Raw genomic sequence first — 15,783 nt, 5'->3', positions numbered from 1 at the left:
CCTTCCTTAGTTTTACAAGCAAAGGAAGCATAAAATATTCTGTTATTCCAAATTAGTTTGTGTGTGACCTCTGGAGCCTTAAGGTAACTGTACAGCATGAAATGGCAGTACATAAAGCAAGCTCATACAGGAGTGATTACACTGAGAAAGTTACTGCCTCCGTAATACAAAGAAAAAGATGGATTTTGTTTCTGATTTGACTGCATTCCCCCTTGAGAACACACTCATAGAAGCCATATAGAATGAATGCTAGAGATTTAAAAATAAAGAGCAGCTTTTAGGCTTCAATTACATTTACTTACTGCAACAATAGGGCAATTTTCAGGGAGAAAATTAAATATCCCAAAACAATTCCGTTGGTAACAACGGAAATAAAGCAGTAACATCGGTTTTAGATAGGGGAAATTCAAGGAATTTGCTGCTTGTTGGGTTTTAGGGACTACCCAAGACAAGCCTAACAACATCAATAATGGAAGTCAGCCTGGTGTTCCACAGCTCACCTGGCTCCTTTGTACCCACAGCATTTAGATTTTGCAATTCTCCATTTCAGATTCCCAGATGGAACTGATCAAATGTCAGAGCAAAACCTACCTGAGAACTGTTTGGATGGGGTTGGGGTTTTTTTGGTTGTTTGATGGCTGGTTCTGGGGATTTTTTAGTAGCTCTGAACATCAAATATACGTACAAAACAGATTCAATCACACCACAGAGAAAAAAATTCTCTTACTTGATGAGCTGACCAATTCTCTTCACAAACTGTCGGTACCGTGCTCTGTTAAACGTTTCTAATCCCACAGACAGAAGTTCCACTAAGGAGTTTGCAAAGGCAAAAATCTTCATCATCTTCTGGGGAGATGTTTTTTCAGGAAAATAAGCACCTAAGACAGAGACACAAAAAATAAGAGTAAAAAAAAAAAAAGGTGTGAATTCTGGATTTTTAAGTAACTTAACAAGCACTCAAAGTAATAATTCATCATCTTGTGAACTGAAATGTATGCTCTGTTTATGAAATGAACAATAAATACTTGCTAAGTATGAAAGTACAAATAAACTATGCAGGTAGTAAAGACCTCTGGCAAGCAATTACCTTCATGTATGTGTCCAGAGATTTTGGGGAAAAAAAAAAAATCAGAGAACATCAGTAACATTACAATTAAGAGGCAAGGGGGAAAAATAGTTCTAAAACCACTTTTGGGAGTTAATTGACAACCAAATCCAAACTAAGGGAAAAGACTAATGTTTTGCATGCATATTGCTATGAGGTTTTTATTTATCCCATACACATGGCATATAGTTCCGTCTCATCTCTTTAGCCTGCAAGTTGATGCACAGGTGCATTATTGTTCTTCTCCAAGAGCTTCATAATACAGTAGCACTCTTGGCAGTGACAGTCAATATGATTAGCATAAACAAAATGAAGAATAACTCTCTAGCAACTAATTTACCTTCAGACGTAAACCCGAGGAACTGCTGAAACAGCTCATGAAATGGGAACTGTGACAACAGAGCAATCAAGTCATCTTCCGACAGTAGAATCCAGCTTGTTTCAGGATCCTCGTCCTATAGACAAATACAGGTGCTGTCAGTAGCTTTACAGTAAAACCAAGAGTAAAGGGCTTCATTATTGTACTAATTACAGTTTTGTTAGCAGTAACTGAAATATTTGAATTCTCTCTGCTAATAATCACTACTGGAAGCTCCACTCTCTACAGTTATTCAACAGAGATAAAATGAGAGTAAAATAGAAGTTAATTCAAATCATGCTTTTTGACTTAACAAGTCAGATTTTCTTCATCCATTTCACAAAGATGAATGAGCTTAAACAAAAGCATAGAGGACAAAACAAAGAGAAACAAAAAAAGTCATCTGTTGTACCTCTTCTCCTCCTTCATCTACCAGAGTCCAGTTCCCAGACTCCTTCCCAGAAGAAGAGGAACTTTTCCTTTCACTTGGTTTCATATGGCACATGAAGTCCACACGATTTCTGGTTTAGAGTGAAAAATCAAGTGTAAAAAATTAGGAAATAAAAATTTCTGATTTTTTATCTTTCTGAATTTAATCTTTCAGTTAAGGGAAGATGTTAAAAAACCCAGACACAAGAGGAAGAAATTAGCAAGTAAAGCAGAAATATGCCTGGCAAGAAGGGCCCTGGAGGTGCTGGTGTCAGCAGCTGGACAGGAGCCCAGGAGTGCCCAGGTGGACAAGAGGCCGATGGCCCCTGGGCTGTCCCAGCCGTGGTGTGACACAGCCCCAGGGCAGGGCCCGTCCCCTGGGCTGGCACTGCTGAGGTACCTCCAGTGCTGGGGACAGCTCGGGGCCTCTCAGGACAAGACAGACACTGAGGGGCTGGAGCGTGTCCAGGGAAGGGAAGGGAGCTGGGGAAGAGGCTGGAGCCCCAGGAGCGGCTGAGGGAGCTGGGAAAGGGGCTCAGCCTGGAGTAAAGGAGGCTCAGGGGGAACCTTCTGGCTCTGCACAACTCCCTGACAGGAGGGGACAGCTGGGGGGGATAGGGCTCTGCTCTCAGGTTATGAGTGATAGGATTAAAAACAGCTTCAAGTTGCACTAGAGGAGGTTTGGGTTAGATACTAGGAAAAAGCTTTTAATGGAACTTGGTCAGGCAGTGCAACAGATTGTTTAGGGCAGTGGTGGAGTCAACATCTCTGGAAGCGTTCAGAAGGCTTGTGGATGTGGCACCAGAGGACATGATTCAGCAGTGGAAACAGAGGCTCTGGATTAAAAGTTGGACTCAACAACCTTAAAGGCGTTTCCCAACCTAAACAATCCTGTGATTGTAAATTACTCTAGGATAACCTGGTTCCTGACACGCAGGAGCTGTAACAGACAAGCCTCAGCTCTTTTACCAATAAGAGCAGACTCTGTGGAGGCTCAGACTTCTGGTATCAACATTTAGAGCAGCACCCCAGACACATTAAGTTAGCCCTTGTTCCAAACCCAAGTATCAAAAGGCACTGGCAACACACATTCCCTCAGGATACACTGGTTTCCCCAGGCAGTTCTAGAAAGGAAATGTAAAACTAAAACCCTTTAAAATAACAGCTTTCAATAAACAAGTAAACACTCACTTAAGTCTGACCTAAACTACCAAGATCACAGTGACAACCCTAAATACCAGGAGTTCGATTCTCTGACCTCAAGATTTGGGCAGAGGGAGAGGCAAGTTAGGTATTTTATCTGGAGAACATAATCACTTTCACTCGTGATTAATTTCATTAACTAGCTTCTGCAAGCACCACATTCCTACTGGATTTTAAAAATATTTTTTTTAAAAAAGGATGAAAAACATATCAAGAAGTCCAAACAATGTGTACACCAGCTAAACATCTTTTACTCAGGGGATGCTGTTGCAGAGACAGTATGAAAAACAGGCCATGGTGCAAAGCAAGAGATACTTCAGAAGCACAGTAACAAAACCTGTGGGTCTGTCAGTCTCCACAAGCTATTTCACAGCTGAAAGAAAGTTGCATCATACTGTGTACAGCACAAGAAGGTACAACCGAGGCCAAATTTTGAAATAATAAGTAAAAAGGGTTTGAATTAAACTGTGAAATAATTTGTGCCCACTCATATGACTTTACCTGCAATGAACTTTCAGAGTTTTACAAGTAAATTGTGTGTTGTGTTTTCTACTCTCAAATAATTATAAATATTTATAGAAGCATGTTCATACTTACTTGACAGGAGACATAAGCAAGGCAAGAGATTGCATGAAATGAAAGACACCCGATGGGTTACCCAAGACTCTGATCTGAAATTAAATGCAAAAATCTAAGTAAATCTAAATAAGCAAAGGGCAAATTACTCTTAGCAGAGAAATTCACGTTTCTCCCTAGCTTTTTGTTAAGACTTAAAAGAATCCATAAAAGACAGCACCCACACCCTGGACAGAATATTGCCATGACAAAATATTGAGACTTGCCCAAACGAATTACTTAGAAAAATTAAAGGAGGGGGGGAAAGAAGATCAAAAGCTACATTAAAAAAGACAACCTCTCTCTTTGTGCTATATGTACGTCTGAGCACCAGGAGTAATTGAGACACTGAGCACAGGGTAAGATGAAATCCTACCACACTAGGTTAATTGAACTCCATGATATTAAGGGTCTTTCCCAAGTTAATTTATTCTATTCTATACTTTTATTGCATTGTTTACCTTTCCTGTTAGTGTAATTGAAGTCTTTTTCCTGAAACTAGATTTCCAACGTTTTCTCTTCTTAAAAGAGCAAGTATGCTCTTTGAGAGAACAACCTGGTGCCTTTCGATAACTGCACTCCCTCTGACCTAAACAAAGTGAACTCTTTCCGTTGTCCCTTAACTTTCTAGGGAAACCAGCCTCACTTCAATCAATAGGATATAAAAAATCTGTTCCTCCTGGTCCCTTACACATCACAGAGCTGACTCCAATCTCACTTTTTATATACAGCAGCTGCTTCAAGTCTAAATATGCTTTCCACTTTTTGGAGAACACTCCCAAAACCTGATGCATAAGGCCTTAACTCCTTTTCATGGAATCTCTCCAGTCAAGAGTGGAGTGTGTTAACCTGCACATGGTTGGCCTAACATGGATAAATGTATTCCCTGACAAACCCCTCACTGCCACCATGATTCCACGCACCTGGAAAGGCAGTTTGGGTCACAAGAGACTAAGCAGGCCCAAGACACTCTCCTCTCCTATCCACGCCACTCCCACTCTGACCTGCTGAGAGTGAAGAGTTAAACATTGGCACCTGAATGAATGGACAAGCCCACTCGCTGACGCCAGCTGGACACCGAAGGATGTGGTTGAAGAGGAAGAGATGGTCACCAGGACAGCCAATTCTCTGCAGCACAGATACCTAGAGGGAAGTATATTGAAATCGAGTAAATAATTTTGAAGTTCATTTCCTTACAGTCTTGGTAACTAGAGTAACACTGTTCGTTTCTTTTCTAACACTTTCCAACAAACCTGAATTTTGAGAGCATGTTACAGGAGAACAATATTTAAAATCTGTTTGCTTGCCTTATCAGCCACAAACCATTTGCTTCGGCATAATTACTTTTTCTACAACTGCACTAGAATCTAATTTATTTAGAAATTGGCAAAACAAAAGTTTCTCCAACATGACATATCTGAACAGTTCTAATTTCAAAATAAGTAAAAGCAAAACGAGTATTATGAAGTTCACTGTGAGCAGTGTTAGCTGCTCAGGTGCCAGTCCTCACTAATGCTGCTAGACTTCATCAGAAAAGGGAATCAATTCTTAAGCTCTGCTAAGAGATTCTGTTCCTCAAGTAGGACAAACCCCACCAAAAAAAACGCTGCCCATCAGACAGGGAGTGAAACAGAAACACTTCCAGAAATTATTCCCAAATTCATCCTATGTGTTGGATCAGATATATCCATGTCTACTCCCTCACCAGTCTCTGCAGCCACATGAGAAGGTCACTGTGAAACTGAGGATCTTCAATAACCCTGCGAGTGAAGCTGAAAAGGACACTGATACATTCCTTCAAGTGGCTCAAATCTGAAGAGAGATTTTCTGACTGCTTTGAAACTGTAAATTAAAAACAGAATTAATGAAGTTTTGACAAGAAGTAGCAGCAGGAACAATGGGTTTGGGGCTGCATATAAAACTGCTCTCTGCATCTGCAGACACCAAGATACTTCAACACAGCTGCCTGATAAATCTGTCAGAAAAGAATAATTAGAGTACTTTGTTTAATTTTATAATTAACTCTGGACACTAATTATAAAAAGAATATAATACAGTTACTCTCACAAAAGGCTTTCTCTCAACATCAGCTTTGTAAGAACCACCATTTACTATGCATATGAACTATCTGGGAGGTGGAGTGCTAAGGGAGGAGTAATAAGAAAGAAAAATATCTGGGGCAGGAGGAAGAAAAATACTTTAGTCAGAAGACTATGTTGGCATGAACTCAAACAAAGCACTTAGGATGAAAACTAAAAAGATAATTCTAAATACTAAGAGCCTAAGATTTCAAATGGCCTTCCAAGAGGAAGTAAAGCAGGAAAAATATCCAGCTTATTTTGGACTTATTTGGACTTGGGAAAAAGAACTGTAGTAGATATTGCCTTGGACAACAAAAGATTGGGGATTTGGGTGTCCCATCCACACAGTGTTTCTGTACAGTTATCAGTGTGAGTCTGCAGCTCAGACAGCAGAAGTCACTCCTGCTTTTACTGCCCAGGTGATAAAGTCAAGGGAACTGGACATTTTCCTGTGAGAAAAAGAGTTTCACTGATTCCTACATAAGATCAACAGTTTTTTGTAACAAAGAAACACTCCAGTTTACAAATTCCACCACAAGGCTCCAAAATTGCAGCTGCACATGGTGCTGGGCACCCTTACCAGGACTGGGGGCAGCTCAGACCAGCAAACATACCTTGTTCTTGCTGCTGCAGAGCCACAGATCTCAGCAGGGACGAGCTGCTGAGCAACCTGTAAACATAGGACTCCACTTGCAAGCGGGACAGCACCGAAGTGTAGGAGTGCAGGGCCAGGGTCTGGTGCACATGCTCTGCTTTGGCCTCAAACAGCTTCTTCAGCTCCCCCAGCATGCCCTCGTTCAGCTTCACTGTCTGGTAGCGGTGATGACCTGTCACCTTGCACTGATCTGCACACACACCCTGAAAAGAGAGCAAATATTTTATGTCAGCAGTTCTGACATTTTGTTGGGTCACTCTAACAGAAATCAACCATGATATAACCCTCTCCTAAACAGATTTCAAGGCTTTCATAAAAGGAGGCATTTCATAAATGGGAAAGACAAACATTTGGCAATATCCTATGTGCTTTTCAGAGCTACTGAAGATTCATATCCTTTACTCCTGAAGAAAAACAAATTTATAAACTCTCAGTAACTCAGGTTTAGAAACAGCCAGAAGTTACTTGCCTGCAGCACTGAGAGATGGGAACAAAACAAGGTGTCTCACTACCAGTGAGTGCACTTGCTTCTTAGTTTACAGATTTCCAAATATATTTGGATCCACTATTTTAAAGCTGAAAGATTCACTGGAGCAAGATAAACAGTTCCCAAACTCCCAGGACTGATGATCTGCAGCAATTCCCCACTGCATGTTTAAAATGTTCAGAAATTACCTGTACTCTGACCTTTTCCCAAACTGAAATTAAAAGCTCAGACCAGTTTTCCTCTGCCTCATCTCTACTTCTTCAACACAAGAAAAATACAATAAATAACATTCTTGTTACTCTTAAAATAAGTAACATTCCTGATAATCTTCTATGTAATCAGGAAACATTCCCAAAAACCAACACGTTGAAACCTTACCTTGAAAGCAGCCCTGCATTTCCTAAATTACTAGAATAAGAATTTTTAATTGGTATAAAGACACAAATAATTCTGTACATAAAAGAAATAGTGAATTGGGATGAAATAAAGCAAGTAGCAATCTTAGACAACCCTATGATGACCTTAGAGGATGCACGAGTGAAGCCAAAATTGCTTTTGGTACAGAAAATAATCAGTGCAACCCTTAGGATCCAGTGAGGCCCAGTGTTATTCGCCAAGAAAAAGGAAAGAATTCAGATGTGTTCAGTTCCCCAACCCTGATGAACTGCACTCGCAGAAACAGTAAAATCTACCCTACGCATAGGAGTTCACCATCTTTGGACAATTTTGATGATGTGTGGGCTGTAAACAGCATTAGAACAGTTTCATTCACTCCCGCTGTAACAGTGAACTCCAAAGGCAAGTGTCACAGAAGGAGTCTGTGGGAAACCTTATCTGATGTGTGCCCCAAAGAGCTCCATAAACCCCTCTGGTTTGCAGACAAGAATGTTACAGAGTACCATGCCCACTCTGGAATTAAGAAAAACCACAGCTACACTTACAGAACAAGTTAGTGCAAGTAGATGGCCCTAACATTTCCTTTGAGCTATGGGGCTGCTCCTGAGCACATTTCAAGCTCCCCTGCAGCAGCTGCTACTCTGACAGCAGCAATGACATCAACGGAAACCGTCAGCTGGCCAGCTGGGACATCACTGCTACAGTCACTCCACCGCAGGTACCCCATGTCTGCTTGGAGTGCTGCGGTACAAACTTCACCTGACACCACGGACAGAACTGGGTGTACACAGCTCATCATTTCTGACCCCAGAAGAAATCACCAACATATAACCCACTGCCCTGCACACATCAGAGGTTAAAAATCAAGCAACTGTTTAAGTCTCAAGATGATGATATTCTGAAGCACAGGGGGTCAGTGGAGAAATAGAAAGCAAAGGTGGTAATCTCTGGACATGGAACTGTTAAAGCCAGAGAAAGTCCAGAGGAAGCAAAAACGTTGGTAAGAAGACTGGAACACCTTCCCTACAAAGACAGGTTGAGAAAGCTGGGGCTTCAGCCTGGAGGGGTGTAAAGACCTCACAAAGTTCAGCCTGCAGGAGTGTAGAGACCTCACAGCACCTTCCAGTATCTAGAAGGGGCCTACAGGGAAGCGGGACAGGGATTCTCCATCAGAAACTATAGCAACAGGACAATGACTAAAGAGATCAAACTGAAAAAAGGGGAAATTTAGGTTAGATATTAGGAAAAAGAAATCTTTACTGTGAGTGTGGTGAGACACTGACACAGGTTGCCCAGGAAGGTTGCCCCAATCCTGGCAGTGCTCAGAGCCAGGTTGGATAAGACCTTGAACAACCTGATCCAGTGGGAGATGTCCCTGTCCATGGAAGGCAGGGTTGGGATTAGAGGATTTTTAAGGCCCCCTCCAACCCTTAACACTCTGTGATTCTTTTACAACAAAACAGCTTAACTACAATAAACCTGGCAGCAAGTATAATTAATTTCCGAATAGTTTAGGTTCAAAAGTAGCTTCAGCAACAGCACCTGCACGGTTTTCTGTTGTTCCTTGAAAGTCCATAATCTCCCCTTCACGTTTTGGCAATCTGTTGTCATGGCCTGCAGCTCTGCCTCAGCCAACAGCAGCTGCTTCCTGCAGCGCATGTAGTTCAGGAGCAGCTCGTAGAACTCGTGCCTGTCCTGGTGAGCCACACTCTCGAATTCTTCAGCATAGGAGTCAACGTTCTCCAGCCAGGAACAGGGCTCGAAGATTTTCAGCTGCTCCCTGGTGAATGGAACCAGCTCTGGCTCGGAGGGGAGCTCTGGGTACAGCCTCTCTTGGTGCAGCAGGGGCTTTACTGCCATGATGGTGGGTTTCTCATAGGACAGCTCCAAGGACAGGTCTGGATACATCGGCCGCGGAACACGTGACTTGGATTTCTCAGAGCGCTGTGAGGCGCAGAGAGGAAGCCTCTCTGAAGAGCAGGCAAGAGGATCTCTAAAGTCTTGTCGGTTTTCAGCTCTTCTGCCCTGCACAAAGCCCATCACTAACAGAGGGGGAGCAGCACTCGACTGAAAGGTACTACACAATACATTAGAATTTCTAGATCCACTAGCAACAGCCTCCACAGGGCTCTGAGGTTTGTCCAACTCATTCTTCTCACTCTTCTCAACATCCCCCACACATTCCTCCTGGGAAGGATCACCTTTGACCTCTTCTGCATCTTTGGGAGGCTCTAGAGTCACTTCCAGAGCCCCTTCATTTGCTGAAGATGAATGACTTTGGGGAATGTCAGAAACGTCATTTATAGTTTTCCTATTGTCTACTTCATCTCTGAGCTGAATTTCTGTAAATTCTCCAGGATGCTCCACATGCACTCTCCCGGCTTGAGAAGACCCTTCTGCCACAGGAAGCAGGAAAACATCATCAGGCTCTTGTACCTGGGGCTCCTCACTACTTCTTTTCTTTTTTTCCTAAGAAAACAAAAAATTAACCACGTCACTGCGAAGTGAATCTCTCCATCTTGCATCCCAAATCCCACCAACACCAAAAATAGTATTTGTCCGCAGTATGACTCCAAAAGCCCTTTTGAAGATATTAATTTTCATAATACTAAAGATAAAAACAAATATATCAAACTAATCTTTAGCTGCCCTATGAAGACTGTATACCAGTGTGTGTTTTCTTGGTCAGCTCTTGCACAAGGCTTCAACATTTCTAAGTAAAAATCTATAAATATCACAGGACAGACTGTTTCATTAACACAGAAAATACTATACATAACAGGACCCTGACACCTAAAAAGAGTTACTCAATTTCACCATATTGACAAAAAAAAAAAAAAAAGTTACTATGTGATCCAGATCCATCTTAAATTTTACAGAATATTTTAGTGACAGGAAAAACATTTTCAAAACAGTAATTTCAAAGCAAAGCAAGTCTGGAATGTAACCCTCAGCTACATTCTAAAACCATGGTAACATCTGAACAATTACTGAAATACCTTTTTCAGCAGGCAATACACACTGGAGATGTAGAAAAACAGTGCCATTAAACGGTAAATCAATTTAAAATTAGAATTAGTTTGAGGGTAAGTAATTCCTATAAACCTAATCTAAGGTGCAGATTAGCTTCCTTCCAAAATGCACACATAGGAAATTAACTGAGAATTTTGATAACCTGTAAATCATTGGCCAACTTGTAAAACAAAAAATTGGCAAAGTGGTTAGCCAATCTGTAAATTGTGTAGACCTAGCACTTTATTAGAAGCAAAACTGAGGAGTTAGGTCACAGTGCTCCAGTTTTGGATGACCCAGACAATGTAACAATGAACACAGGTGAAATGAGTACCAGCTTTTACTATAGGGAAATAATAGGGAAACTACAACAGGTTTGGAAACTTGTCCACAGTTTCACATATATTTTTATTAAACATCTGAATGTTTTTGCCTTAAGAGAAGGCATAAATGAAAACGGCTCAAATCAAGGCACTAGCCCACCTTGACCTCAGAGCTAATTTTACTCTGAATATATGGTTGCAGGTCCTTTACAAAAGAAAAACCTAATTACTCTGCCTTTGCTTTCACACTGGTTTCTGGTGTATTAAAACCTGTAAACACTTCTGATCACAAAACAGCTCTGACTCACTAGCTGAAGCTCCAGGTGAGAGGCTAAAAATACATCAGTGCACTTCTCTAAGGTAGGACTTGTGGGATGCTAATAAGCATCTCCTGAAAATTACTTCAAAGTCAATAATTTACACCGGATACCTTATCACTAAATCATATTTATACACTGTATTGATCCACATACTTCACAAACACATGCTCATCCTCTACCCACTACAACCCCAATGTTTACTCTTGCAGTCTTCATACAGAGTAAATTCCCTTTATATCTCAGTATCAGCCTGCATCTCTCCCAGACACAGCTGTTTTTAAAATTTATGACATGCCTTTCAGTTCTCACTTTCCTAGGGGGAAAAAAAAAAAAAAAAAAAAAAAAGCATAATCATTAAAAGAGATTTCATCTGAGAAAGAATCAGAGAAATCAAGTTCTGAACATGGAGGAAAATTCTGCTGAAGCCACTTATCAAAGAATCCCAGAATGGTTTGGGTTGTAAGAGACATTAAAGACCATTAATTCCACCCCCTTCCAAAGGCAGGGACACCTCCTACTAGAGCAGGTTGCTCCAAACCCTATCCAACCTGGCTGGGAACACTCTCTGGGACGGGCAAATGGCACCTGCTCATTAGTTTTGCGCCATGCCTGACCACTCTCTTTTCCTTGCACATCATCAATGACCCTCAAATTCCAAGGGCACTTCAAACTTTTCAGGAAAAATATCTCTGGAACAACCCTGATGCCTTTTTGGGACTACCTAAAAACAGAGGCCAGAGAAAATTAGGAGAATAAAAAGCAGTTATAATTATTGAAGGGCCTTCAGGTACATTTGGGGCAGACAAAGCCCACCCAGGGGCTACACCCAAAATGGACCACGGGTCATGGGTTTTCATATTATTTGAAAGTTTGGTCCGTTTGCATATTGGGGGTTAATCTTTCATTTACAGCTTCAAGTAAGGAAATAATTTACCTCCAGTTTGCTCCCCCAACTCACTTTTGTTTACATTTCTCAGGGCCTGAGACAGTGAGGTGTCCTTGATTCCCAGGCCTAGAGAGGAATTGTTTTGTCTGACCAAAATGGGAAAGCAGTAGCTAACACTGTATATGGAGTTTAGAGTTACACACTAAAGAACTGCAGGATTAAAAATATATGAAAAATACAAAAGCTACAATCCTAAGGCATCAACCTGAGTGCCATACACAAAAGAAGCAGACACAGGGGCACCTCTTCACCACTTACAAGTGCACTGGTTTTGCCACCTCGCTGTGTTTGAATCAGTCTGGTGCTGCACAAGTTTAACTTTTGGGCTACTATTTTCCAAAAGCCCTGGGCTCCATTCCACCACTTGGCAGCTCTGCAGCTGAGCCAGCCTTTCTCTCAGCTCACAAGAATTCCAGCTTTTCAAAGGATTACAGCTTTTTCTGTGGCATGGGAATGGAAAAGTCCCTAACGTGACTGACCTGCAAACTGCATCCTCAGGCACGCCCGGGTATTAACAGAGGCAAGCACAGTAATAGCAACAGAAATACCAGAAATGGGTCATGTGTAGCAGTGGAGAATTCAGGGTTCTCACATGTGACACCTCCAGTGAATTGTTGCACAGTGAATTTCACCTGGAAGGGATGGCTAAAGACTAGAGTCACCACACACATGTCCTTAATGAACAGCAGCGTCACCCATGACTCACCACCTTCCTGCAGGGAACCAATTCTCTTAAGCAGCAGTTTGAAGATTTGACTGCCTTGCACACACCAGGGGGCTGAATCAAAACCGAAACAATGACACAGTAACTCTTCTGGGGTTGTTTTTCCCGTCAATATTTACTTCCCTTCCATTCAGGACGCACACCCACACTTGACACTAGATTTAATCCTGGTTTTACAGAGCACTGGTCAATTAATTCAGCGTTTTCAAGGAGCTCAGACAGTCATGACTTCAATATCCTTGCTCTATATGGTTGTCCACAGGGACAACAAGAAAGAGGTTAAGAAACCAAGGACAACATTTCCACCTTGTTAGGTAGTTCAGATCATTCCCACAAACATTCTCTGTAAAGAAAATAAAGCTTTCAGAAAGCTGTCAGTACTAATATCACGAACAAGGAACACACTCAAAACAGGATAAAAACCTAGGAAGAGTGATACTTATAAACTGCAGCACCAACTTATGAAGAAGAAGCACTATCATGTGTTACACACAGCATCATGTTCTCAGCATTTCAAAGCCAAACACAGACAAAATGGAATATCACAGAATCACTGAATAACTTGGGTTAGAAGGGAACTTAAAGAACATCTCGTTCCACCCTCCTGCCATGGGCAGAGACACTTTCCATTATCCCAGATTGCTCCAAGCCCTGTTCAGCCTGGCCTTGGACACTTCCAGGGATCCAGGGGCATCCACAGCTTCACTGGGAAACCTGTGCCAGGGCCTTTCCATCCTCACAGCCAGGAATTCCTTCCCAATATCCCATCCATCCCTGCCCTCTGGCAGTGGGAAGCCATTCCCTGTGTCCTGTCCCTCCATGCCTTTTCCCAAGTCCCTCTCCAGCTCTCCTGGAGCCCCTTAGGCTCTGGCAGGGGCTCTGAGATCTCCCTGGAGCCTTCTCTTGTGCAGCTGAACACCCCCAGCTCTGTCTGTAGGTCTGTCTCCCCACACCACACTAAAAAACTGTAAATACAGGTAAGTTCCACTGCTACACATTCCTCCAGCTCCCCCACAGGACCCTGAGGAGGCACGAGGACAACGTAATAAAAACCTTGTTTACATCCTGCTACAGCACAAGGCCTATCACGATCCTCACCCGCCTGGCAAACACGACAAATCCATGCATACGAAATGAAGAACGGCAGGAAGAAGCAGGAATCTTTTTACGAAACAAAAAGAAGACCCACAACAACATCACCCACACACGCTCCCCCACTCTCCACCCTCCACCATTAGAGGCCGCACAAACACGGATGTAAACACGGCCTGACGCGGCCACCCCCACACGCGGGACCTTCCATCGCCCCATCGTCCCCATCGTCCCCATCGCCCGAGGGGGACACCCCTCGCCCCCCTGGCCGCCGCGTCACCTTGGGGCGGGCGCGGGCCCGGCGCGGGGGTCGCACGGCCTCGGCCATAGCCCCCCTGCCCGCGCTCAGGCCGCACCGGCCGGGCAGGGACGGGCGGCGGGACACGCCCCCGGGGCAGCGGCCAATCACAGGGAGAGACTGAGTGAGACACGCCCCCGCGGCACCGGCCAATCACAGGGCGCGACTCGGGTGGGGCGGGGCCGAGGCCCAGGGAGCGGGGCGGGGTGAGGAGCTGAGGGGAGCGGCGGGCCCAGAGGAAGTAGGAAGTGGCCTTGGCGGGGGGAGACGCTCCATGGATACGCCCAGACATTCCGTAGGTACAGACAGACTCTCTCTCTCCCTGCTGTCTCCGCAGGGACACAGAGGGTCCATGGGGACACAGACATTTCGTAGGGACACACAGACACTTCACAGGGACATAAAGACCACCCTTGGCAATACACAGTGTCCGTGGGGACACTTAGACTATCCACGGGGTCACACAGGCCATTCATGGGGACACACAGACCGTCCATGGGGACACTTAGACCGTCCATAGGGAGCCATGGATAATCCATAGGGACACACAAACACTCCATGAAAATCCATGGGGATACACAGATGTTCCCATAGGGACACACAGACCATCCATTGGGACACAGAGAGCATGCAGGGGGACACACAAAACATCCATAGGGACCCACAGACTATCCTTGGCAACTCAAGAGACCGTCCATAGGGACACACAGAGCATCTGTGGAGACACTTAGACTAGACTGTCCGTGGGGTCAGGCCATCCATGCAGACATACAGACACTCCATAGGGACCCACAGACCATCCATATGGACCGTCAGAGTGTCCATGTGCACCCCACAGACCATCTCTAGGTGAGTTGGGTCTGCTGTAGGGATGCAGAAACAGCCATAAGGACCCACAGATTGTCCATAGGGACTGACAGAGACTCCATGGATGACCAAGGTCCACTATTAGGGACCCAGAAATCATCCACAGGGACATACAGACCATCCATAGGGACTGACATATTGTCCATCAGGACAAACAGACCCTCTGTGGGGTGACACAGACTGCTATAGGGACCCACAGACTGTCCAGAGGGACTCACAGTCTATAGTGAACCAGAGACTCCTATAGGGACTCAAAGACTGTCCATGGGGCCCACCCAAGCTTCTGCCACAGGAAATGTGGGATGAGAAGCCAAGCCCTCACTAGCAACGATGGGGAGTGTGAGGTCACTTCTGTCTGCCCCAGGGCCTGAGACACCCCAGCACAGCAGGAATGCTGGCTCAGCCCCAGACCAGCACCTGCTGTCGCTCAGAGCCCTGTCCTGGCACCCAGCCAACCCCAGGGAGCTGCAGCAGGGCCCAAGCCCCACTGGGAGCAGGAGTGACTTCTCCCAATGCCCAGGAGGATGAGCCTTCCCAGAGCTCAGTGACACTTTGCAGAACACATCACAGTTCAGTCAATGGCCTTGAACAAGCACTGCTCCCTCCATGGGACCTTGTACTTAGGGCTTGAGAAGTCTTTGTGTTGCTAGTGTAACCTGGAATTTGTTGTATCTATGGGAAAGGTAAACTGTATGTGGGTATAGGGGGAAACCTTCCCCAGCACCATGATTTTGGGATTACTTCTGTGCTTTCAGTAAATGTGCAAGCCAAGATTTAGCCTCACTGGGGACCTCTACATCCAGAAAAGCCAAACAGCAACTATTGTGCTCAGTCCCAGAAAAGAAAACACGCAAGTTTTTGCAGAGCAGACA

At 44.0% G+C, this 15,783-nt stretch overlaps 1 protein-coding gene across 1 annotated transcript in view; it reads right to left on the bottom strand.

Moving 5' to 3' along the window:
• EPG5 (ectopic P-granules 5 autophagy tethering factor) overlaps positions 1 to 14,119 on the bottom strand; it is a 55,040-nt gene extending 40,921 nt beyond the window's left edge. Inside the window, exons 1-9 of the mRNA XM_066180871.1 lie at positions 14,027 to 14,119; positions 8,872 to 9,798; positions 6,406 to 6,649; positions 5,416 to 5,552; positions 4,746 to 4,853; positions 3,693 to 3,766; positions 1,876 to 1,984; positions 1,446 to 1,560; positions 728 to 878 (exon numbers count right to left, since the gene is read on the bottom strand). Coding sequence (XP_066036968.1) covers positions 728 to 878; positions 1,446 to 1,560; positions 1,876 to 1,984; positions 3,693 to 3,766; positions 4,746 to 4,853; positions 5,416 to 5,552; positions 6,406 to 6,649; positions 8,872 to 9,798; positions 14,027 to 14,074 — 1,913 coding nt within the window. The 5' untranslated portion in view covers positions 14,075 to 14,119. The remainder of the gene's footprint in view (positions 1 to 727; positions 879 to 1,445; positions 1,561 to 1,875; positions 1,985 to 3,692; positions 3,767 to 4,745; positions 4,854 to 5,415; positions 5,553 to 6,405; positions 6,650 to 8,871; positions 9,799 to 14,026) is intronic.
• Between the last annotated feature and the right edge of the window lie 1,664 nt (positions 14,120 to 15,783).

This window comes from Chamaea fasciata, unplaced genomic scaffold (assembly GCF_029207755.1).
Source record: "Chamaea fasciata isolate MVZ Bird 193981 ecotype frontalis unplaced genomic scaffold, bChaFas1.0.hap1 SCAF_4, whole genome shotgun sequence".
NCBI classification, from domain to species: domain Eukaryota; kingdom Metazoa; phylum Chordata; class Aves; order Passeriformes; family Sylviidae; genus Chamaea; species Chamaea fasciata.
This window is presented reverse-complemented; position numbering and strand designations above follow the sequence as displayed.